This window comes from Aplidium turbinatum, chromosome 16, assembly GCF_918807975.1.
Source record: "Aplidium turbinatum chromosome 16, kaAplTurb1.1, whole genome shotgun sequence".
In the NCBI taxonomy this organism is placed as follows: domain Eukaryota; kingdom Metazoa; phylum Chordata; class Ascidiacea; order Aplousobranchia; family Polyclinidae; genus Aplidium; species Aplidium turbinatum.
The window spans coordinates 10,046,554-10,072,447 of NC_137487.1; the positions used below are offsets into that span (position 1 = coordinate 10,046,554).

The 25,894-nt window shown below is 36.7% G+C and overlaps 1 protein-coding gene across 1 annotated transcript; it reads right to left on the reverse strand.

The window, feature by feature from the left end:
• Window positions 1-1,716: 1,716 nt before the first annotated feature.
• LOC145785775 (uncharacterized) lies at window positions 1,717-23,055 on the reverse strand. The gene is made up of 26 exons (XM_082597485.1): window positions 22,957-23,055; window positions 22,344-22,541; window positions 21,505-21,702; window positions 21,051-21,179; window positions 19,755-19,892; window positions 19,041-19,193; window positions 18,706-18,876; window positions 16,878-17,051; window positions 16,490-16,624; window positions 16,155-16,307; window positions 14,937-15,107; window positions 13,883-14,056; window positions 13,495-13,629; window positions 12,988-13,134; window positions 12,663-12,833; window positions 10,833-11,006; window positions 10,382-10,516; window positions 9,251-9,394; window positions 7,364-7,501; window positions 6,443-6,592; window positions 5,481-5,651; window positions 4,796-4,969; window positions 4,113-4,256; window positions 2,746-3,114; window positions 2,367-2,525; window positions 1,717-1,882 (listed from the first exon to the last, which is right to left on the reverse strand). The coding sequence occupies exons 1-26, from the start codon at window positions 23,027-23,029 to the stop codon at window positions 1,869-1,871; spliced, it is 4,092 nt and encodes a 1,363-aa protein (XP_082453611.1). The 5' UTR covers window positions 23,030-23,055; the 3' UTR covers window positions 1,717-1,868.
• Window positions 23,056-25,894: the final 2,839 nt, after the last annotated feature.

The window sequence follows — 25,894 nt, forward strand, 5'->3', positions numbered from 1 at the left end:
TTTGATAATAAAAAATAGTCAAAAAGAGTTCTAAGCAACAACAACCAACTTCAGCAACCTATCGGTTATATGATGCATTCTTACAAAATAAACGTGTAAAGTCAGAAGTGTAGGCCTACCGGTGTTTTTAGTTAGCATCATAGCCTATCCCTGCTGTTTCCACATGTTTACATGACATTTACTGTTTTATCTTTATCGAATAGGATGGTTTTCATTATAGCTGTATGTGGCAACTTGTTGTCATTAGGGTGGTATCGATGGCGTTATGACGTTTTGTTTGTTTTGATAAAACTTGTGGATAACTGACGTAAAACAACAACATAGTACCACCGGTAACAGCCCTGCTCTTCAATGACGTCATCGCCTCAAGCATTCGACGAAGGTAATAAATTTTACTCACAAGTCATCACTATTATTATTAATCATTCTAAAAACAAATGCAGTCATTTAAACTGTTTGAGATTGCTTCGAATTCGATGTAATCAGCAGAGAAACAAAGAAGAATTAAACTATAGAATATTTCAAATTGAATTGTCCAAAACGTTTCATTTATCACGGTTAAACAACACCTCAATTAGACGTGGACGTCAGACCTTCAAGCATCGAGAATTTCGGTGACAGAGTTTGCGTTTGCTCAAGGCTTGATGAGTATGCAAACATCTTAAGTTTAAAATCCAAAAGAAGATCTCAATTACAAAACACGAAACAATCATTTTTGAAAAGTTTTTCCAACTTTTTTCATTTAAAAAACTGAAAAAAATTACCACAACTGTTCTTATAAACATTTTCTTGTTGCTGTAAAGTTGAAACAAATACAAATCTCAAAAAAAAAAACTTGTTCCATTTCGATCAAACGTATTCGTTTCGAATTGCCTTAGTTAGAGGTTTGATTGTTTCTCAGTTAATTAGCTTAATATCATTCATTCTGTTTCGTGTCGCGTCGTTAAAATATTCTACCTAAAGCTACTTATTACCATATAGGCTACTTAGATATGTTTTTTTGCCAATCAAATTGTAGCAGTTGATCTTTTTCAAGAACTCTAGTCGACGCTCCTCCAGGGTGTGGTTCGAGAGAGCGTCGCGTGCGAGGAGCATGTTTTTGGCTTGGCTGTAGTCTTCTCTTCGCTTGCGCGCAACATCTTGCGAGAATTCGATCAGTCGATCAGCTCTTCTTGCAATATTTTTGTGTAAATAAATAAATCTTTTTTTTTGGTCTTATTCAATACTTTGTTATTCTTAACTTTGCTATTCTCAGTCATACACTGCGTGTAAGTCCGATATGTCGAATCCGCTGCCAGTTGACAAACTTGTGCTGGCCTGTCATAATGTCTTGCATTTAGTTTCATTTCATATTGAAAGAAAATTAAATCAAATATACTTATTATTATTAAACCCTTAACAGCCTGTTTCACCTAAAGGAGGATCATCAGAAGGTCCTTATTCAAATAGAATCTAGAAGATAATAAAAGATTCTATTTGCATTCTATTTGCATAAGGACATTCTGATGATCCACCTTTTTGGGGTAAAACAGGCTGTAGGGGTTTTAGAGAGTAATTACTACATTTGATGTAATTCGCTTTGCTTGGCTTTTTGCTTGGCATTGAGCACGTTTTGTAGTATTAATAATATTTATTGTTTGTATTATATATTACATATGAGTGTCGAATTACTAAGTTATGTGCTTCAAAAGAAATACCATCAGCAAAACACAGAAATACAGTTGCAATGTTTAATATGATAATACAAAAATGATAATTGCACTGGAGAAAGAAGCAACGGTGAAGTTGTCGTCGCTTACAATGAGTCGGTTTTGTCAATGGAAAGTACCTAATCACAGATCAAACCCCGGCGGCTACTCCGTTGATTGTTATCCAATCGTCACTGAAACAAAACGTACAAAAATTAATTACAACTTATTGGAGCATTTTGCATTGGCTAGTATCGTACTCCATACTGTACCTGCGACATGAGTCTCTTGTATCAATAGATTAAGACTTTAATAGTTTTCTTTGTCAAGATAAACAGATAAATCTTATTGCTGTTTATTCATAAGTAAAAGCATTTCCGAACACTTTTGTACCTGAATTAGGAAGACGTAAACTTTATGCTAATAGGTAACAACTGTGACATATTATGTTTGGCCAAGGTTTGGAAACAAAAAATACAAAAGTGTCTTCCATTGAAAATCAATTCCATAAAAAATAGAGTGCTACTTTTCTTTATAAGGTTACAGTAGGCCTATGTATCGTTACATTAGCCTACTTAGTACATAGTGGATTTTTAAACTTATGCAAGAAACTTAAGATTATTATGCATTTCATTTAATGTGATATTGTTAATGTATTTAATTTTGAAGATAACTAACCCGGTATGCAATTCAACTTTTCAAAGGTTTTAGGGTCGTAGAACCTCGGAATGCACAAGCAGTCTGGTCTACATATCGCATCGGGTCTTCGGTGGCAGACAGCAGTTCTCGGACAAAATACGCACGAGTACCTGTGATTCGTTGGCAGTAGGCATGGTCCTAAAGATTCAAGTAAGGCTTTAAAGTTTCGATTACATCATCAAACATGTTAATAGGAAGTAGTTTCAAGTGATAATAATGAAATAATGACTAATATTGTAAATGATAACTAATAATATAGCCTAAGTCCGTGATGGTTAATGATAGTCCACCATGAGGTGCAGATAATGACATGCAAAAATACAAAAAAGAGTTGTATTGAGCGTAAGAAGCTACTTACCTCTTTGAATACAACTTCGCTTTGGGATTCTACTGCCATTCAAGTAGAAGTCAAATCCACATGAATTGCAGTTGTTTTGGACACAGACAGCGCCCGGGAGAGCTGGACAGGATACTCCTTGGCATGGGTCCGCTATGCAAGTGACACGACGTCCAAAGCAAAGTGGAGTGATGATGCATTGAGTTGATTCCACTGATGGAACCCATCTCCCACTAGAACTACATCTGGTTTGTTTGATTCCAGTCAATCTGTACCTACTACTTCGACATCCGATGTCGCATGTGGTACCAGTGCGATAGATATTGCTGGAGCAAGTGAAACGTAATGAAGACGATCCATCTTGTGGAGTTAGTTGAGGACAGAAGCTAACTGTGTAAAATAATCACGATGAGCAAAAATAATGGTGTAACCGGGTTCGTTTCATAATTCCCACCATAGGCCATTACTGATAAAAAGGCACCACATTATGAAATAAGCGGGAAATTGAAAAGTGCAAACACTCAGAAATAGACTTGCAAGGAGAACAGACTGAACGGCAGACGAGAAGGTTAAATTCACGACTGGAGAATGTCGCTCATCTGACACCGGTCGCAATAAACTAAATTGGTTAGACATATTTCTCAATTTCCCGAACTTGTAAAAATTGATTCATAATAAAATACATTTAGTATTACATTTTACTTGTTTAATTTTTGTTGGAAACCATACCCCCAGGCAGAAGCCTAAATTACCCTTTTTGTAGCTAGAGAGTATAGAGACTCAGAGTCTCTCAATAACAAAAGACAGCTTCAGCTAGGCAAAACTCTACATTGGGGACTTAGATAAGCAAAAACCCTACAAGCATATGAACAGTGAATCATGTTCAATACTAAATAATAACGCACTTTTTCATTGCTTATTTATAAAAAAAACAAAAAAAAGCTATAATAAATGAAAAATAATGTAGCCTAGGTGTAGCAGTTTACTTAATTACAGTATATTGCTCAAATGGAACAAATGCAAAAGTCAGTGACTTTTTCTTTTTAATTTTTCAAATCGAGATTTTGTTACTAAACGCTTTATTAAATCTTCTTATGACTTCATCAATGATCCAACAGGATACGCATTGTGATAAAAAAAATTAAAAAAAAAGTAGGCAGTAAAAAGTAGGCCTATCACACTAAACCAAAAAATTCAAGTTTAGTCTATTAACTTAACTTTGCACATTGCAAACAATTGACAGATTATGCAATTACGGTAGACTAACATAGATACTTTTTGTTTGGTTTCAACGTTCATTCGTATCTAAATTCATACAAAAACTTGGTCTACATTTCTAGTTCTTTAATTTTATTTTCATACAAAAGTATTTCACATACTACGTGTACCTGGACGTCGTTTGCAAACAGTGCCACCGCAAGCAACAGGGCAACATATTTCGCCGGAAGGACATTCTGAAGGACATCTTGGAAGCAAACCTTGTGGAGCAGCACATCGGACTGCCGGCAGTGGAGGACAGTCAGGATCAGTTTCTGAGGATAAAAGTCATGTTTTAATCAGTTCTTTTGTCAATTGTTAGTGAATTTAAGTGGCAGCTGACTTTGGTGACCTTTTGGTATTTTGCTGCCAGTCTTGTGCAAATTATTTGCCATTTGTATTTGTAGATTTCTTTTTCTCGTCAACAAAAACAAATAGGCTAAACTAAACTGTACATAAAGTTACGTTGTTTAATGTAACTGTGATTTAGACGTGATTTATTTGCTTAAATCGCTGTAACCTAAATTCTGAAAAGTAAGGGTGTTTATTAAGATTATTATTTCAAGAGTCAAGAGTAAAGTAGGCTTCTTTTGATAGCATCGAGTTTTGAATACAGGCAGCTAAGTGAGTCCCCACGGTAGGCTACTGAATCCCTACGCCACACAATGTATCGTAACTATACTGTATTGTACAGAAATGCACGTCTCAAAAAGGTACCTCAATCGCGTCTCGATCAATTTCTTGTGTATTTTAAAATTAACAAAATGTGTAAATGGCTTAAGAAAAACAATCATAATAATTATATTTTACTAACCTCGCTCGCATTCGCTCTGGTCTATCTCTCTTCCATTGCTCGGGTCAATAAACACGACATTGCAATTGCAATCCTGAACACAGCGCAAGTATGGATGCCTTTCGCAGCGTCCAAAACAGCTGGGGTCGACAATTGGAAGACAAGTTGTTGCAGCCAAACAAGAAGGCCAGTTGCCTGATATATTTTTATATAGTGTTTAGCCTATACTAGTTAAAAAGTTGCTTATACCTCGATGGGAAAAACAATATTTGATTTTTTTTTTGGTTTAGAATTTGAATTGTAGTATGTTGTAAGGTTCATAATAAACTAATGTTTTTATTTTTAACGATCATGACATACAAAAAACAACTTTTATGTTTTAAAAACAACAATACTTTTCAGTTCTATAGCAAACTTTGTGTGATTGATTTGGTAGCCTTGTTAGGCTACCAGTTAGGTCATGACTTAATGCCTAAAATAAACTAAATATCTTATTGCAATGACTTGCAAGTTATTGCAAAAACGTACTCTCCTTTTGCGAAAATGATGAACTCCGGAGGCTAGTTTTGTCACTGTTGTCTGCGTGATGAATTGATTCATGCAAATTCAATTTAAAAATGGTTGGTATTGTGGATTCACGACTGTCTTATGTATTATGACGTACTCATACTGTAAAAGCTGACAAAGTAATTACATTAAATCTTACTTCCTAATTCACAAGCGAATCTTGGAATAACGCCAACTTCGCTGTCAGTGAAAGCAGGATAACAACCTCCGCAAGAGCTTTCAAAGCAAACAGCATTGGGAAATGCAGGGCAACCTCCTCCTGTGCATGATGGTCTAAAACAATCAGCTTGTGGTTGACGAGGATCACAAGCTAAAAATATATAACAAAGACAATAAAATTAGTTAGGATGGCAAAAATAAATCTTAAATATTAACATTATTAAACAAATCACAAGTATTGATTGATTGAGGGAATATGTTTGGACTGGGAAAGCTTCTTTGAGAGATAAATCCTGGCAGTGTCGCATACTTGTAGAGGCTTTGAACCACTGACGCAGGCTCGGTCATTGAGATTGACAGAGTGAAGTTTCCAGTTGTTGTTGTCTGTGAGTTATTCCATTCACTAGGGACCGATGAGTGGACAGCAGTTTTTAATATGCGTTGGTCAAGCGCACAACCAGAGAGTCGAACCAGCGTGGCTTAATCTTAATCTTGATCAAGTTTCTTTTTTTGAAGTCTATGAAACTAAATTTGGAACAATGTAAGCTAATGCATCCCATGTATGTAAGCTAATGTAACATAATTGAGCAATGTAAGCTATGTTGCATGACAAGCCTAATTGTAGCAAATAAAACTTGAGTAAGCATGCACATGATAATAAAAGATACAGAATTAAACTGGATATCCACTTGTTAAGACAGAGCATTGAAATAAGGCTAAAACAAACTAATTTTACGTGTTTTCGTTAAACACAGGTGTCAAAAAATTGCAATTCCTTTTTTATTTCATCAACTAAACAGCGTTGTGAAAAGTCGAAGCGTTCCGTATCTTTTGTATCGTTTTTATGTATAACTAGAAGTTATAAGTTATTAAATACTGTTTTGTTTCTTACTTTGATATCTTTGAAGCATAAGTATATAGTCAAATAGAGATGAAATTTACCTGGTGGAAATTGTGTGCATGTGTAGTCAAAACAATTAATAGGACAACATGCTTGGTCCTCTGGGCACGATGGGCACGTTGGGAAAGAGCTTGGCACCACTTCTGGACAAAAGATGCCTTCAAGTCGTCTTGGGGGGCATCTTTCATCAACTATGCATAATTTGTTAGTAAAATTGATGTTAAGTTTATGCAATAAATTCAGTTTACTTGTTGACATTCATGATTTACACTCAAGTGACACATGTGAAAAGCTTAAGACACAATTATATGAGCCATATATTAGAAGTCTATTTGGTTCTATCCTATTTTGATTTGATAGCTTCCAAAATGACATCGTTTTGTGCACCACTTTCAATTGCTTAAAGTAGGTTCTAAAACTTTAAAAATATTAGCTTCCATCTAGTGCTGACTTGTATAGATCATAACTTAAGTATAGCGTATATTATATAACATCATGTAAATCCATCTTTGCAACAGATAAATTCTGTCTTTCAAATTTATTAAAACTCACGATGCTAAAACCGCTAGCTTAAATTCTCACAAGGCTATCATGATAAAAAGAAAGTTGTTATTTATCAGCAGCTGTTGAATTAACTTTTAATTTGTATCTGGGATGACCAACCAAAACGTTGCGATAGATGTAGTCAAGTTAACAAAACGAAAGTTCGAAAGGACTCAAAGTGGCACAATGCGAAAGTTAACTTATGTTAGAAATTGAAATATTGTACAGAAAAGGACTCAAGCAGATTACGCAAGATGGACAGAAGCACAACGTGAGATAGTGGCACAAACAAAGCAAAGATACGAGAAATTGAAATATGGTGGCGATCCATACCAAACATTGGGAACAGTTGTTGCATTTACAAAAAAAAAGAAACAAAGATAAGGGCAAACAAAATAAAAGAATAAAAAATTTGTCACCTTGAGGTGAAACATCAGTGCAAGTTTCTCCGCAGGCAGTGGGACAACATATTTCATCTCCTGAGCAGGGAGTTACGCAAAAGTCTGCTTTTGCGCAAACAACCCCAATCGGCACGGGAGGACATCTTGGATCCACCACTATGAAGTTTAAAATATTTTTTAACATCTCTTTTTCCACCAAGTTTAAAACAGCTTTCATATTACTTGCGTGCTTTGGTTGCCATCAAACTAACTCTATGTGAATCTACAACAGCAACAATGAATCTTATTTAAAATAAATAGTAGGCAAAACTGATTTACCAAGATTGAATTTCGCTTTTAACAACATAATCTTTGTTTACTTCACAAATGTAGATACAAAGAGCACTGGGCTAATGTAGGGAATGTATATGACTAGAAAACTGGTTTCCGAAAGCTAACGCAAACTGTTACTATACCTTAGCGAAACCGCAACATCAGGCTAAAACAGGTCGTTTGTATCCACGTTTGTGATGGAAACTGATTTAGTCTCAAATTAATCTTATATTCAAAAAATGGATACAATCTTGGTACATTTCACTTACATTCTGGCAGTACACGTTTTTTTGTGTAAAGAAAATAAAGTGCCGCGATATTGTTTTAGTAATAATAATCCGCATTTGTGTTTTTTAAGTTTTATCAATCAGAAGAGGCTGATTTGTTTATTCGGCTAGCTAGATCAAGCAATGACCAAAATCAAGGATTAAGGATTGTACAAAAAACAAAAATATGACGGTATGTTTTATCTACCAACTGACTGCATGCATCTGTGATCGCAGTGTACTGTGTGTTGTCGCAATGGGCACAAAATGAAACGTGATTATTATTAAAAATTGAATAAGGCTGTTCTCTCTTTATCCGTTCAGTCGTTTACGACTCTCGGTCACTCTATTTGTCATCTTTCTCCACATCTCTCAATCCCACGCAGCCTCCTTCAATTCATGCACTCCCGTACCACTGTCATTTACGATTGTGTCAAGCCATTTTGTGTTTGGGCGCCCCATTCTTCTTCCTCCGCTGACCAAACCAAGCATGATGTCTTTTTCCATTGATTTGCTTCTCATTATGTGGCCAAAATATGAAAGTTTCTGCCTAACGATTCTAGTTTCTAGGGATATGTCTGGTTTAATTTGTTCGAGAATTTTCTCGGTTGTTACTTCGGCCGTCCAAGGAACACGCATCAATGACCTTCTCCAACACCACAATTCAAATGCGTCAATCGTTACTTCTGCCTGTTTTGTTCATTGTCCATGTTTCGCATCCGTAAGTTGCAATTGGGAATATAATAGTTTTGATCAGCTTATTTTTTGTTTCTAATTTTACATCCTTGCTCTTCCAAATGCTATTCATTCCAACAAATGCATTTCTTCCCAGCGCTGTTCTTCTCCTTATCTCTGGTGAGTTATTAGAGTCCCAGCTTATGCAATTGATTGAGTTTCGCTTTTAGCAGCATGATTGTTGCTTACTTCACAGTGTAGATTCTAACGATCTGAATTAGCCTGATGCTGCGGGCTCGTTGTGGCAATATCGAATTACACGAGCTTTCGGAACACAGTTCCCTAGTCATGTGCTATGACGAAAAAGTCCAAGCTTATTTTTGAGCCTAGAAATATGAATTCCTTCACTGTTTCAATTTCTTGATTATTGATCTTGATGTTTATGTTATCTGCTTTACCTGTATCTGCTGTAATTTCTTTACCAGAGGCTGTTCACCAGGCATTTAGTTAAATAACATGATATACGCTCTTCTGGTACAAACTAAGCTTATTGTACTTTATTGAGCTGTCGCTTAGTAGCTATGAAACAATGCTGTTGCCTTTTGTTACTGTATAATATAGTTCATCCTATAACACGTAATTATGTGCAAACCTGGACGCGGTATACACGAGGTACCAGCGCAAGGGTGGTCACAACATATTTGACCACTTGGACATTGGGGTGGACATTGCGGAAACGGCCCTGTAGGTGGTGGACATTGTACCGGGGGTGTATTAGGGCAAGCAGGATCAGTCACTGCAAAACAGACTTGATTCAAAAAGAATAGCCAGATATGACATAGCCTATCGCTATAGGTCACTAATCTTTACTTTCATACGATGGTTTGTACGTTGCATGAAGATCTTTATACTAATTTATAGATGAAGAAAAGAATGAAAATGTTCACAAACTAATTGTTTTGCAACAGACTAGTAGAAGAAAAACAATTAATAAAAAAAAGTATTTCAAAAGTTGATTTTACCACGTCACAGATATTATAGCGTGCCTAACTTGCTTTACTGAATGGTATCAACTTCTTGCAATCGTAATGTTTAACATTCAAGAGTGGTGGTCAAGCATTCGTAAATCCTCCTTCACAACTTTTAAAAGAATGTGCAAAAAAAAATTATTGACACATATTAGGAAAATGCTAAACTACTAATCAGACTTGCAATTGTAACATAGGCTACGTTGGCCTACATAAATTTTTAATTTCTTATCATCTTGGACTGCTTCACTGTTATTTCTTTACTTTTGTTTATTTGTCTCAATTAGTCAATTACAATTATCATTGAGGAGTTTACGGTGGCTGCTTGACTTAAAGACCTTCTATGGTCACTTCGCAGCTTCCCGTTGCTGAAATGCTAATATCTGTTTTTTTAATTGTAATCTTTTCCACAGTTTTACTGTAGGCTACATTGTGTTTTGATTTGTCGTACATCTTTTTCTTTCGCAGCAGCCAATAAACATCTATCTAATCTTAGCTTACTTCTTCATAAATACGCAGCCTAATCCTGAACTTAGTATTAGATCTGTATAGACAAGTAAAAATTGAAGATTTAGATAAAATTAAATCCATGAAAGTGAAAGGCAATTTGGGCAAACGGCAATCACAAAAACAACTTACAAAGTTTGCAAGTTAGAGAAACTATAAAGCTTTTATATAAACTATAAGAACGTAATTGAGGAAAAAACAATCAAAGAATATATTTTATCTCTAGCAGTTCCTGTTTCAGTCCTAACCTTGAGTTACATCTGTACAGGTGGTTCCACATGGACTTGGGCAACATATTTCATTTCCTGAACATGGGAGATCACAAAACTCAGCTCTGACGCACTTGATACCAACTGGAACAGGAGGACATCTTGGATCCACCACTAAAACATATTCACAAAACATATTGTTGTCTTTATCCATAGAAGTTATGTAAAGACACAAACTAAAGCACAACAACTCCCAACGTCCATTAAGTCAGAATCTGAGCTTAATGTTTCAAGCAAACATGTAACAGATATAATAACAAAAAATAACGCAAATTTATAGATACACACCAGTGCTTGTAGCCTTGAATGGTCTACATTTAGTGTTGTAGTGTTTACAGTAAATTGCAGACACAATGTTTACTTTAAACGTTATCGATCGACTACTAACAAATTTGGTTTTAGACTCAATTAAACTTAAAGTATGACACACCTGTTTCGCATTCATTTTGGTCGATCTCTCTTCCATTGCTCGGGTCAATATACACGACATTGCATTCACAATCCTGGACACAGCTCAGGTATGGATGCCTTTCACAGCCTCCGTTACAGTTAGGATCAGTGATCACTGAACAAGTTGTTGCAGCCAGACAAGAAGGCCAATTACCTGGACAAAATTGTAACGTTGGCTAATATTTTAAAACGTTAGTTAGAAACAACGCTGAGAAATTACTCTTTCTGTGACAAATGCAAAATTAGTCAAATCTTCGAGTTTTGACGTGATGACCTTTATCTGCTATGGTCTACAATGTTTTCTGCTTAAAGTTTAGCGTTGGCTGTCATGTCTGCTTTGATACAAGTGGGCTATAGCGTTTGCTTTATTTGCGTCTGTCACTTTAGTTCATTTTCGTCGTTTTGTTGCAGCTACGTATCTAGTAAAAGTTAATTCCAGATTTCGTTAAGTTGTCAAAACTTCCAGACCAGTGGTTCTTAAACTGGTCGGCGCGCCCCCCTTTGGGGGCTAGTGTGGCTAACAAAGGGGGCGTAAGAAATTGAAAAACTCTGCTTGAATTATGACTAAATATGTCTTCACAACTACGCTGGACAGTCAATTGTTGAAGATGAAACTTTGTGTTACAACAGTACCAGTGTTTGTAGAGCGTGTTGTTGTCACATCTCGCATTCTTTGTAATGTTTTAGACTTTGCTAAATATTTCTGCGACGCCTTAACTCTCGTAACACAACGGTTTTCTGGCACAGCAGCCTCGAGCTCTGTAATGGCAACGACTGACTAACAAGTGACAGCGGCTGGAAGTGCAGCAGTATCCCAGACTCTACAACAGTAGGCTACCATGGGTAAACTTTTTCTTAATTTTAGCATTGATTTAATTACATGAAGGTTTATTTTAATTAATCAATTCTATTGACATAAAATGAGTGGAAAAAAGAAAAAGTATGACGAAAATTATCTGAGTTTGACTTTATAGATGACATAGTAAATGACCAAGTTGTACCACAATGCGTCATATGCTTTCAAAATCTGAGCAACGACGCTTTGAGACCAACTCGTTCGCAGCGTCATCTTGAAAAAAACACTTTGACCATCAAAATAAACCTTCAGCTTTTTTCCAATGCAAGAAAGACTTTAAAAAAATATATATTGCAAGTAGCGAGGGCTTTCGTCAATCGTCGTCGGCGGAAGTTGTAGAAGCGTCTTTCGGAATTGCTCACATCATAGCTCGGGAGAAGAAACCCCACAGACAATTTACAAGAGGAATTCTTGGAGCTAACATGAAATGCTACTGAAAAGGACGACTTTGAAGCAATGCCATTAACTGAGTCCTGGGTGAAACATGTACAGACATTTACAAGAGTGTGGGTGCTGTGGATATACGCACACTTCTTCCATTTTCATCCACTTATGCGGAAATGTTTTTTCTACTCCCATGAACATACAGACAAAATCTAGACACAAACTTGATTGTGAAGCTGATCTGAGATGTGCACTATCTGCTACTAATCATCAAATTAAACAATTGGTAACCAAAAAACAGTTACATCCTTTGCATTAATGCAACTTACCTGGGAACGAATTGCTGTTCTGCGTAATGTTTTTTTGGTTTTGAAACAAGGTGGGGCGCGAATTTTGTTAAAATTGTAAAAGGGAGGCGTGTCTCAAAAATTGTAAGAACCACGAGTTCAAGACTAATGCTTTCGCGTAGGCTAAGTTATTAAACCTTGACGTAATTTGACTCCCTCAGGTTTGATTAAAGAAATAAATTGACTTCGGCATCAATATGAAAGTTTTATTTATGCTACTTACTTCCTAATTCACAAGCAAAACTTGGTATAACGCCAACTTCACCGTCAGTGAACGCAGGAAAACATCCTCCACAAGAGCTTTCAAAGCACACTGCATCTGGAAATGCAGGGCAACGGGCTCCTAGGCATGGTGGTCTACCGCAACGAGCTTGCGGCTGACCAGGATGACAATCTATACAACAAATATTCAAGAACAATCTTTAAAGTTATTTTATGATTATTTATTTTACGTCATATTTCGCAAAAACTCCTTCACATAAGGCATTTGTATCAACTTTGTAGCGATGTAAGTTTTGAATTGCGTTTTATGCTCTTGTTAGGGTTACCTGGTGGAAATTGCGTGCAAGTAAAACCAAAACAATTAATGGGACAACATCCTTGGTCATCGCGACAAATTGGGCATGATGGTGGAGGACGTGGTGGAAAAGCGGGGCAAAAATCAAGTCGTCGTGGAGGGCATCTAGGATCGACGACTGTCGAGTAAAATGTTTAAATAAGAAAACGTCGAGTTGAAACATCATCAACTTAGGATTACATATAATATGATTATTATATTACAATTACAACTTCCAATTGTCTAATTTGTCAGAACATAATCTTCATTTCTCCATGCCACGTATCTCAATCTTTTATGACGTGTCTCTCTCAGCATTTCATTCAATTCTCTGACTTGCAGTCGCTTTTTCGCAATTTCATTTCTCAATAGGTCCAGCTTTGTCAACCTCAAAGTACATCACACAATTTTCATTTTGGCCAATTTACTTTACACCAAAATAATCATTTTTTATTTCATCAGCATTATTTATCTGTAGCATTTTTACTTAAGTGCAAACCTGGAGTTACATCTGTACAGGTGGTTCCACATGGACTTGGACAACATATCTCATCTCCTGAACATGGGAGATCACAAAATTCTGCTATGGCACAAACAATATCATCTGGTACAGGAGGACATCTTGGATCCACAACTAAAATATATTCACAAAACACATTGGTGCATGTTTTTATGGAAATTACATAAACCTATAAAACAAAAGATAAAAACTTTTCACTTCCACAAATCAGCAACTAAGCATAGCCTACTGTTTTTTAAACAAACATGTAACAGATAAAATACCAAAAACAACATAAATTAAAGACATACATAAAACTGCTCATGGCCTTATCAAATACTAACAAAATTATTTACTTAGGCTCAATTATATGTAAACCATGACATACCTGGTTCGCATTCATTTTGATCGATCTCCCTTCCATTGCTCGGGTCAATATACACAACATTGCAATCACAATTCTGGACACAGCTCAAGTATGGATGCCTTTCACAACCTCCGTTGCAGTTAGGATCAGTGATTGCTGAACAAGTTGTTGCAGCCAGACAAGAAGGCCAGTTACCTAGACATAATTACAACGTTGGTTTAATATTTTAAAACTTAATTAAGAGACTACGCTGAAAAAATAATCTATTTGTGACAAATGTAAAATCAGGCAAATGTTCTAGTCTTTAAATGATGACGTTGGCCTGTCATGACTCAACTGGACTGACAGTGACTTGCGAGGACACAGTCTGGGATAGGTTAGATATCTTAAGCAATAATTTGGCAATAATCGGTAAAATGGAAAAAGGAAAAACAAAAAATTATAGGAAGACACCGTGGAGATCAGTCTAAAAAAAGATCTTAAAAATTGAAGGTGCAACCAATAGAGAGAAGTGGAAGAATCAACGCAGGCAAGCGGTTGAGGATAATGTTTCGAAATGAACACCATAAGCTTGTTAGAAGCACAATGGAGAGAAAGAAAAAAGACAGAAGCCGGAAAAGTGGGTGAGAGAACATTTATCTGCCATTTTGCCATTATTTACCTCTTGTTTTGAGCTATACCGTCTGTTGCATTTGTAGGATTTGTGTTCGCCACTTTCATTTTTGTCCTATATAGGTTTAAGCCCAAGTAGACAGGAAGGCAAGTAGGACAATATTCGTATCCACCTTCCTGCGTACCTTTCAATGTCGTGCCAAAACACAGCCACATACCCGAAACCGGCGTTAAACTAACGCTCTTTAGAACGTCATGCCAGGGCTCTTTATGCAGCAAACGAGTTCATTGTTTTGGCTTTTCTGTTACAATCATGTATTTGGTAGAGGTTCTATTACTTTGAGGTTGTGTTGAGTTATCAAAACTTTCCGTTTTAAGTCAATACAAATTTAGAAGGTTTGACTAAAGATATTATCTAATTAGATTACTGCATTAAAAATAAGGTCTGGCTAATGTTACTTACTTCCTAATTCGCAAGCAAAACCTGGTATAACGCCAACTTCACTGTCAGTGAACGCGGGATAACATCCTCCACAGAAGCTTTCAAAGCAAACGGCATTGGGAAAAGCAGGGCAACTTGCTCCTGAGCAGGAAGATCCAATGCAAGCAGCTTGTGGCTGATCAGGATGACAACCTAAAAAAGTATTTTAAATTGTTAGCCATGGCTTTTCAAGTAGATTCGTGCTTGAACTTTTTGTGGTATAAAAAGCAGTGTACTCTTTCTAATACGTTTTAATATCAATACAGGAAAACGAGCCAGTTATATTGTAAACAAAATTATCTGATCTATTTAGGTGAAGTGGGTTTCAAACTTTTTCTCTCGGCGGACTTATTTTGGTGCCCTTAAAGCGGTGGCGAAAAAAAATTATCTGAAATTTTAGTATATTGCGTTTCCTAACTGAAACAAATGTTTTATAATTTCCGAAGCGAAGCGCTTGGAATAACTTGCTTACTAGCAACGCACATAACGATTGATGACCTTGTCGAAATTCTAGACAAAGTTATGTTATGAGCTATAGCCTACGTTGACAGACAGGATGAAAATCATTAATCAATAATCTCATTTATTGTTTTTCTAACATTTTTTTTTTCAAAAATTAGTAGAGTTTTTGTAATTTTTAGGTTCACAAAATTTTTTTCTTTTTTTTCATTTGTAGGCAAATCAATATTTCGTTGTAATCACAATCATGGCAAAACTATGAGTGCAAATAGGCTTCTAACTAACGTTTGCATTTCTGAATTAGGCATTGATCAACAATCTGCTGTCGAGAACTTTGTGGCATGAATTAGTGGTGCGGTACAGATGAGCCTAGCCTCATGGCCAAAACACGGTGTCTATCGCTGTTAATTCTTGCTACACTCGACTGCCAAGAAACATGAGTTGTTTAGTTAGGAAATCAAACTTCAGTGCGACGCCTTTTAAATTTTTAAAAAACACACCAGGGCGCCGCGTCGCACAGTTTGAGAATTATTGCAACGCACAAACAAAACACAAAGAATTTTCAGTGTTGTAATTTATCAATCATGCTACAAATCCGAAAACTTTCACGGTCCTTTTGAGAACGCTTCACCGACCCAGGTTAAGAACCGCTGTTGGAAGAAATGGATCACATTGTGTTTTTCAAAGCCGTGATGGTTATTGAAAATTCAAACAGATTTTTTTATGTGCCACTTATTTCACCTGGTGGAAATTGCGTGCATGTAAAATCAAAACAATGGATAGGACAACATCCTTGTCCCACGGGACAAGATGGACACGATGGTGGGGGATAAGGTTGGACGGCCGGGCAAAGAATGGCTTCCAGTCGTCGCGAAGGACATCTGGGATCGACGTCTGTCAAGTAAAAGGTTTCAATTAGAATAATTCTGACTTGAAACATTGTCATTTTCTTGCAATTTAATTTTCCAATACTTCCAACTTTGTCAACTTCAAAGGCCAATCGCAGCAATTTCATTTCGGTCAATTCACTTTGCACTAATCATTTTTATTTTTAGCATTTTGTATTAAGTCCTTACCTGGAGTTACATCTGTACAGGTGGTTCCACATGGACTTGGGCAACATATCTCATCTCCTGAACATGGGAGATCACAAAATTCTGCTATGGCACAAACAATACCATCTGGTACAGGAGGACATCTTGGATCCACAACTAAAATATATTCACAAAACACATTGGTGCATGTTTTTATGGAAGTTACATAAACCTATAAAACAAAAGATAAAAACTTTTCACTTCCACAAATCAGCAACTGAGCATAGCCTACTGTTTTTTAAACAAACATGTAACAGATAAAATACCAAAAACAACATAAATTAAAGACACACATAAAACTGCTCATGGCTTTATCAAATACTAACAAAAGTATTTACTTAGGCTCAATTATATGTAAACCATGACATACCTGGTTCGCATTCATCTTGATCGATCTCCCTTCCATTGCTCGGGTCAATATACACAACATTGCAATCACAATCCTGGACACAGCTCAAGTATGGATGCCTTTCACAACCTCCGTTGCAGTTAGGATCAGTGATTGCTGAACAAGTTGTTGCAGCCAGACAAGAAGGCCAGTTACCTAGACAAAATTGTGATGTAATCTTTCCGACGTGATGTACGCTAATCTTCCTGAAGTTCAGCGTATAGGTTATAATGTCTGCTTTGGAATAATTTCGATAGCGTTTGCTATGTTTGTGTGTGTCACTTTAGTTCATTTCTTTTTATTGTTACATCCATGTATCTCGTGACCCGACAGTTTATCGAAAGACAATTTATCGAACGACAGTTCATCGAGCGACAGTTTATCGAAAGACAGTTTATCGAACGACAATTCATCGAACGACAGTTTATCGAAACGACAGTTCATCGAACGACAATTCATCGAAGGGGCTAGGGGCTAGAGGCTAGGAGTTAGAGGCTAGGGGCTAGAGGTTAAGAGTTAAGGTTGGAATTAGGGGTTAGTGGTTGGGAGTTGGAGTTTAAGGGTTAGGGGTAGGGGTTAAGGGTAGGGTTAGGGGTTGGGGGTTAAGGGGTAGGGTTAAGGTTAGGGGTTAGGGGTTAGTGGTTAGGAGTTAGGAGTTAGTGGTTAGGAGTTAGGGGTTGGGGGTTAAGGGTTAGGGGTAGGGTTACGGTTAGGGGTTAGGGGTTAGTGGTTAGTGGTTAGGGGTTGGGAGTTAGGGGTTAGGGTTAAGTTTTAGGGTTAGGTTTTCGATTAACTGTTGTTCCTGGCCCCTAGCCAGCAGGGAGCCAGGGAGGCCTCGCCCCCCTTAAAAACAAATCCGCCCCCCCCTGGCAAAATCCAAACATTCAAGAGCAACAGCTACATTTATAATGATTTTGCCCCTTTAAATTTTTTCGGCCCCCCTTAAAAAAAGTTGGCCCCCCTTGCTCTGCGGTCTGGCTACGGCCCTGTGTCGTTCGATAAATTGTCGTTCGATAAACTGTCGTTCGATAAACTGTCGTTTCGATAAACTGTCGTTTCGATAAACTGTCGTTCGATGAATTGTCGTTCGATAAACTGTCGTTTCGATAAACTGTCGTTCGATAAACTGTCGTTCGATAAACTGTCGTAGTACCCATGTATCTAGTAGAACTTGCATTACTTTCACATTGCGTTGAGTTTTCAAACCGTTTAGACTAGTAATCCGCTGTAAGTGATTAAAACTTGACCAAAGGTATGAACCGACATTTGCATCATGGCTAAGGTGTTGCCTATAGCCTACAGCTGCGGATCCAGGAGGGGGTTAGTTAGAGCGATTGCGAACTGTATTCACGGTGCTTTTGCAAGGTCGGATATTTGTAGACCTGTACCGACTGCACTTTTGCATTTGTACACTTTTATGTTATTCAATGCAGTTCAGTACCCTCACATTCAACTTGTAACCTTCAAGTTTAATTTATTTTCATAGTGACTGGCAGCACTGGTTCAATCATAAACATTATGACGTCACATCGCTTGACATATAAAATGATTCGCGTAGCATGAATCTTTCCTTTTCGATCAACATACTTCTGACGAAAGGCCGTGACGTTTTTAGCTCTGCTCGCTTCAACACGTGGCGCAATACAAAAGTGTACTTTCTGACTTCAACGATTGTCTAGTCATCAACAACCTAGAATCGTTTCAACCGCCCTTCACCTTGAAGCGTTGCAGACCTACTCATCATTGTGTTTTGTGGAAATCCCCTCTTAAAACTACTTGTCGGATCCGCCCCTGTGCCTATATCACTCACTTCCTAATTCGCAAGCGAAACTTGGAATGACGCCAACTTCACTGTCAGTGAACGCAGGATAACAACCTCCGCAAGAGCTTTCAAAGCAAACAGCATCTGGAAACGCAGGGCAACCTCCTCCTGTGCATGACGATCCAATGCAATCAGCTTGTGGTTGACGAGGATCACAAGCTATAAAACAAAGATTTTACAACAAACTTCTTTAAAGTTCTTCTTTGAATATTCGTTTCAGCTTATATTTTGCAAAATTGATTTTTAGCAAGATGACGGTTGTATTGATCAACTTTGTAGCGATGTAAGTTTTGAATTGCGTTTTATGCTCTTGTTAGATTTACCTGGTGGAAATTGCGTGCAAGTAAAACCAAAACAATTGATGGGACAGCATTCTTGGTCATCGCGACAAATTGGGCATGATGGCGGAGGACGCGGCGGCAAAGCGGGGCAAAGAATGGCTTCAAGTCGTCGTGGAGGACATCTAGGATCGACGTCTGTCGAGTAAAATGTTTAAATAAGAAAACGTTGTTAAAACATCATCTCTAGAAATAAAGTCAGTAGCAAAAAATAAAAAACAAATAAACGCTTTACAACCAGGGAAGCATTGACTATATGCGGAAAAGTAAACCCTTTTGAATCTATTGGTGACAGTGACGCTTTCAAGCTGCTCTCAATCTTCTTTCTCACGCAACTATAACACAATTCTAGGCTATTGTTAGGCCTATCTCAATAATTTTTTGTATGACAACTGCCCTTTCAGCAATATTGCCAGCTTTTTTTGTTTCCAAATTCATGAGGAATAGGACTGGCATAGAGTATATTATGCACTGTTTGTAGACTAATTTGATTTAAAAAGCATAAAACTAAAATTGTTTAGCTTGGAATCAATTTTTTTGTACGAGATAAAATGTGGTAAAATCTTAATAATTTGATCGTAAATAAAACAAAAGAAGAGAATTTATCACACATTCTCTCATTGGTTGACAACGCATTCTTGGTGCCATCCATGGCAGGATTGCAGCTTTTTTAACCATTTATATTGTCGCACTTCAAACCTGGAGTCACATCTGTGCAAGTTTCCCCACACGGAGTGGCACAGCAAACTTCTCCTCTTGAACAGGGACGATTGCATCTGTCGCGTCTTTTGCAAACAACATTGTGTGGCGGCAACGCGGGGCATCTTGGGTCAACCTCTAAAATAGAAGAACTAACTTTATTAAACTCTGAGCTTTGAAGCTACGACTAGCAATACGTAAAAAATGTTTTTGCAACAGATATAGCCTAGCGGCTTTAGACACTGAATGTATAAATTGGTATTTAAGCCATGGAGATTCGAGATAGTACAATATGTTTAAAACCATATGTTTACGTGGTCTGAGCAAATGTATACTTCTTTTACAGCCTAAGTTTGAATCTTATTAACTTGGTTCAGATATTTTTTTTACGTTGATCAAATGTAGATTAAGCTACATTCTCTGGTCACCATTTCTTTCGTATCTCACTACCAACATGATGTTTGGGATACGTTTATTTTTATCAGGTAATCCCCCATATGTGTAAAAAACAAAAAAAAATTTATATTAAGGGAGAGGAAATTTAAGTTTGAGAGAGTGTGTAAGCAACTTTTTTGTTGAAATCTGTTAAGCAGAATAGTGTTACGTATGCTGTTCTTGCGATGTAAACGTTCGGATTTATCCTTTACTGGAGTTTCCAATCAGTTATTCAATGCTTTTGTTACTGTTTGTTTTTGGTGCTTAGTGTGATGTGAGTTGAAATCCAGGTGTCTGAGTGTATGTATTGTTTTTTTGTAGATGGTAGGCTAGTTACAGGTTTTGTGTTGTTGCTTAGGCGAAACACTCTGACCTCCAAAAATGAAGTTGTACCGTTGACTTTACGTTCTATGTAGATTTAATGATTGGTAAAATCTGTTTAGATTTTTCTGAAAATCATTAACTGATGCTATGTTTACGTACAAAACGTGTCAGCATATCTGACCCACAATTACGGAGGCGTGTGGAAGGTCGTGATAGCGTTGCATATAACGAAGAACGCAAGAAAATTGTTTATATTTGAAGGCTTAGTGAACAGTCTCATTCTGTATTTAGTAAAACAATCGAACAAAAATGGACTAAACTAATCCACCATACATTGCATACACACCGTGGTTCATATCGCCTTGGCTGTTAAATCTATCAGGCCTACTTATTTCTATCAGTGTGCCTATCCTACAGCATACGGAGGATAATAGGGTTAGAAAAAAAAACGACTTTAAAAACCGAGCACTATTATCTTTCCTTCTTAGCGCTGCTGGCATTCATGCTTTAGTTAGGCAAAAATATTTGACCGTTAACCTGGTGGAATATCGAGGCATGATGTCCCGCAAGGCGATGGGCAACATATCCTGCCTTCTGTGCAAGGAATATCACAAAACGCCGCCCTAAAGCAAAACACTCCGCTCGGCACAGCCGGACATCTGGGATCTATTAACAACAATAAAACGGAATTAAAAATTTCAACTTAACATTTATTGGAAAAAATTAGCAAAGCAAATGCTTACTCATGCCATTTCTTGCTAAAACGTCTTTGTTAATTTGCTAAGTAATTGCACATTGTCAAACCGCAAACTTTGCCTCATGTGTCTGAATAATCAACTATGGCTGTGCAGTTAGTGCAGTTCACAAATTATTTTTAGATTTAATCAAAATAATGTATTAATATTAGCTTGTAGGCTACTTAGAATTACTCTTCTCAAATTGTTTTGGGCTTGTACAGCCTAATAATTACTATTTACAGCAGTGTTCTTACCAATGGGAATGCATCTCGTGTTGCTTAGGTCTGCACTCCAACGTCCATTTGACAGGCAAGTCACTTGGCTCACTTTTCCAAGCAGCAATTGATCTGATGCGCAGCTCAAATCGCAAACAGATCCAACGTTAATTGAATTGCTACAGCGTGATTTGTACGAGAGGCTGTGTCTTGGACAAGTCGGGAGAGGAGGAGGATCTGAAGATGCAAACCACATCGTCATTTAAAATGATGAAGATGTTGGGAATCACCTTTTTAGAGATTAATATCTTTTCTGGTCTCATTTTTACAGATATTTGTTTTGAAAAGTAGCAGCAACAACAGACGATCATTTGATTATTGCAATGTGTTTAAACCGATGTTCTTAAGACTTTTCAAAAAAGTTTTAGTGAGAAAACTGTGCAAGACAGACAACTGTTTTAATATCGACAAAGCTTTACGACGTCGACGTATAAAAAGGGGTGTTCTTCTTGGCAGTCAGCACAAGGGTGAATGTGCAAAAACAGCGAGCGATTGCGATATCGCTCACCATCGCGGTGTAGCTACAAGCCGGCAAGCATAATAGGCTAAAGCTTTAAAAATTACAAAATTGATTTTGACCAAAATGTGATAAAGTTTAAATATTTCAACTAAAATCAAACTACTGTATATGTAGACCAAACTTTTTTATAGCAATATGAGATTTGTTAAAGGCACATAGCCTATTGCTAAGGCAAGCGCTGTTTTGTAACTGTGAGTTGTACCGCATGAAACTGTAGCGGTAAGCCAAAAAATATCATTGAGTTTTAAGTTATAGTGAAATAGGCCTATTGAAAAGTCCGATAATCTTTAGTGCATACTTATTGGAGTACAGCGAACTCTTCTTAAATCTGGTTTCCATAAGCCGGTAGGACGGCATTGAATCGTCCGTATACCGCCTACCAAGTACAGGTTACCTCGACAGCTTAGTCTGCAAGATGATCCGACGTTTCGTTCGTTAGTGCAATCGGCCACCAAGAAAGGAATCCTCAGCCGCTGGCATAGCTTGGCAGGGCGGGCTAGAATTTGGTTTAAAAAATTAGTAACAAAAAGAATAAAAAGCAGAGAACCAAACATGCTTAAATTAAACTCTTTTTCAGAAAATGTTTAGCTTCTTTTTTAGTTTAAAGTTTTAGTTTTTGGTTTGGTTTCAAAAATCAAATGATTTCATCTTACTGCTAAAATTTAATAATTGAGTGATCTTTTGCAGAAAAAAGTATGTTCTTGATAAATTTTTAACCAAATTATTTTTTCTTACTTTTATGCTCTTAGTTATATTTATTCAGACTTGTTAAAATTTTTCCTTTTAAACGATTCGTGATGTTAAATTGAAGCATTGCCGATGATCTTAAAGCAACTTGGGCCTTACTACGCTATACAGTATAGCTTAACCAATTGCAGTTTATGATAATAAATTATGGTTATGGTTATTACTTAATGTAGCCTGTATTTCTAGAAATCCATATTTTGCCAACAGCAGCAGAGCAATATAAAAGAGCTTCATCATTTTGTCTATTTTGCAAAGCAATTTACAAAGCTGTGAACAAAATTATAATATTATTTATTTGAAATGTAAAGTACCGTACATAGATTATTTTAAAACACTTCTTTTTTTTCTTCTTATTTTAACGTTCTTGCATGAACTGTGAGGATTAATCAAACTAATACATTTTTCAAGTTGAACAATATTTCAATTTTGATAACTCTTTTGAAAGTGAAACTCTTGATATTTTAATCTGAGATAAACTTGCTCAAAGAAAATTTTACGAGATCGAAAATGTTTACTTATTATTGCTAATAAAATTATGTTCTTTGCAGTTAAATGATTGCATTACAATTTGCATCTCATAATGGAAATACCAACGTTTTGCAATAATGTAAGCTCAAAACTTTTTCACTCTTGCTTATTAATGTCGGTCTTCTGACATAAAGTGATCTGACCAACTATATTAGAACAACGATCTGAGCATTTCTTCATATGTTATAATTTAATGCGCCATAGCCTATCTGTAATTAATCAATATTTACTATGATAGTAAAGTCACTCCATTTATAGCTGCGTAATTTACCTCTAGGAGGTAAGTTTACCTTGGGTTGAGAAGCCTTTTCTAGTGCCACAAATGACTAAACATAAAAAAAACATATTTTCTCACAAAAAGTCGAAACATGCTCAAATTAAATCCCAAATAATTGCTTGGTAACAAACCTATGAGACACAAACTTTTTGAATTAATGTTAAATAAGTTTGAACATGATATATTTTGTCCATCGTCATAAAAGTTTTTTTTTGTTGTAAAATTGCCTTCAAAGGTCGGTTTTAAGAAAAATTAGAAAAATTTATCGCCTGAAGCACAGAATATAAACGAGGTCAAATCTAATTGTCCACAATACAAAGTAATTCAATTTGATTACAATCAGACTTTTTATGCCTTCGTTACGCTCGTGACATTACGAAAACAGGTTATTTTTTAATGTTATGCCTATCTTCTAAATATCACGTACCACGACCGCTTTTTTTAGTTTTTCCGGTGTTTGAGTTTTACGGAAATCACGTGTGAGATGTGACGTGATGCGTCCTAAATCCGAGTGTTTGTAGGCTGCACTGCTCGTGTGCTGACTTTCAACCTCACGAGATAATAGCTACGGCACGGTTTGTCTTAATTGGTTTTTATAATCAATTCTGTGAAAGTTGTCTTACCATTGACTCAGTGTAAAATCTCACGCTGTTTGGCAATATGTCTGAATCATATGTTTGCTCATGTCTTGTTCGGACTTCGCTAATTGTGTGCGTGTTTAATTTCTTGCATATTTGCTGCAACAATTCGTGCAATTGTCAAGAAAAGCGTCAGTTATATTACACAGAAGAGTTCAAAACTGAATTTAATCTTTGTGGAATACGTTTGTCCATAAACCGTTTCAAAAAATGTAAGTTTTTTTTACTTTGGAATGCTTTGCTGAACGATGTAAAACAGCGGGCTGACTTGTCAAGCATCGGAGAAGCAAAAAGAGTTGCGGAAGAACGTGACATGTGTGAAAACGCAGCTTTAAAGTTTATTTCAAGTATTGCAAAATTGTAATTCTTACTTTTAACAAGCGTTGGTTCAGGAATGTCCATACAATTCGATCCACGTCCGTTCGGGCAACATATTTGTCCATTTGTACAATCCTTTTGCTATCATACATTGCTTATAATTATGCCGATCTGACCAGGTTTCATAGCCGGACACCTAGCATCGTGATCTTGCTTCAATGAAATCCAAGAGATGCACATTAATCGCTAAGCTATGTGCTTTAACAATGTAATAAATTACAATTTTCATGTCCTCATGGCCCTCCGAGATCTTGCTGAGTTTAATTTGGCCCGCGGCTGGGAAACGGTTGCAGACCCCTGAACTAAATGATTGCGACTAGTCCAATGAATCTGTTTAGCAATAACTCACGTGATGCACTCTGCACAAAACATACAAGCAAGGCCACAATAAAAATACTGAATTTCAATTGTACCATCATAAAGTTTTACTAACCAGATACAGCCTACACAAAAATCATGTTCTAATAATAAAAAATATATTTTAATAAAGCATTTGTTTAGTTCAAAGCAGGCTTTTGTTCGTGGATCTTTTGTAAACTCATAACGGAGTTGGAGGTAATAAACATAGTCCTGCTTGCACACGTACACAAAGTTGGAATTTGCACCTCAGTCAATATTTGATCAGAAGCAATTTTCATGGTTTCAACTCTAAATTTTTTTTATCCCTGGCTTTATATCACTGATTTCTAGAAAAGTTATAAATCAAACTATCTGACATCAATTCTCAACTTTTTACTGGTTACCGCTATCGCTAAACTTCATCATGTTTGTTAAAAAGGTGTTAATGCTTTTGAAACCAAATGCCCACCAGACATATGCCATTAGATTTTACTTCATTCTGTTTTTGGCATGATTCATTGATTGATTGCATCTTTATCCTCGGACTGGAAAAGTTTTTTTAAGAGCTTAATCCTGGCAGTTTCGCATACCTGTAGAGGCTTTGAACAACTGACGCAGGCCCGGTCACCGAGATTGACAGAGTGAAGTTTTCGATTGTTGAAGTGCTATTGTATGTGAGCTATTCCATTCACTAGGTGTAGCTGAGAGCAGTCCTTAGAATGCGTTGCTCAAGCGCATACCCCGAGAATCGATGCCATCCCATTAGACTATTAGATTTTACTTCATTTTACTTCTAAGCTTGTAAAAACACTGAGATTTTTTTCAAGTTGCTGCAGTAGGTTTATTTGCAGTTCTTATAATTATAAACAGACATAACTCAGCAACAACACTACATTTAACATTATAAAAAAATAAGCGAACGATTTCGGCTAGTAATACATC

What these genes read in the sequence shown, in the direction of transcription:
- LOC145785775 (XM_082597485.1), bottom strand. Translation starts at nt 23,029, where the DNA reads ATGATGAAGCTCTTTTATATTGCTCTGCTGCTGTTGGCAAAATATGGA. An exon ending in ATTCGCTTGTGAATTAGGAA is followed by an intron (nt 4,970 to 5,480) that starts GTAAGATTTAAT and finishes AAAATATATCAG; the next exon opens with GCAACTGGCCTTCTTGTTTG. An exon ending in TGTTTGCAAACGACGTCCAG is followed by an intron (nt 3,115 to 4,112) that starts GTACACGTAGTA and finishes TATTTTACACAG; the next exon opens with TTAGCTTCTGTCCTCAACTA.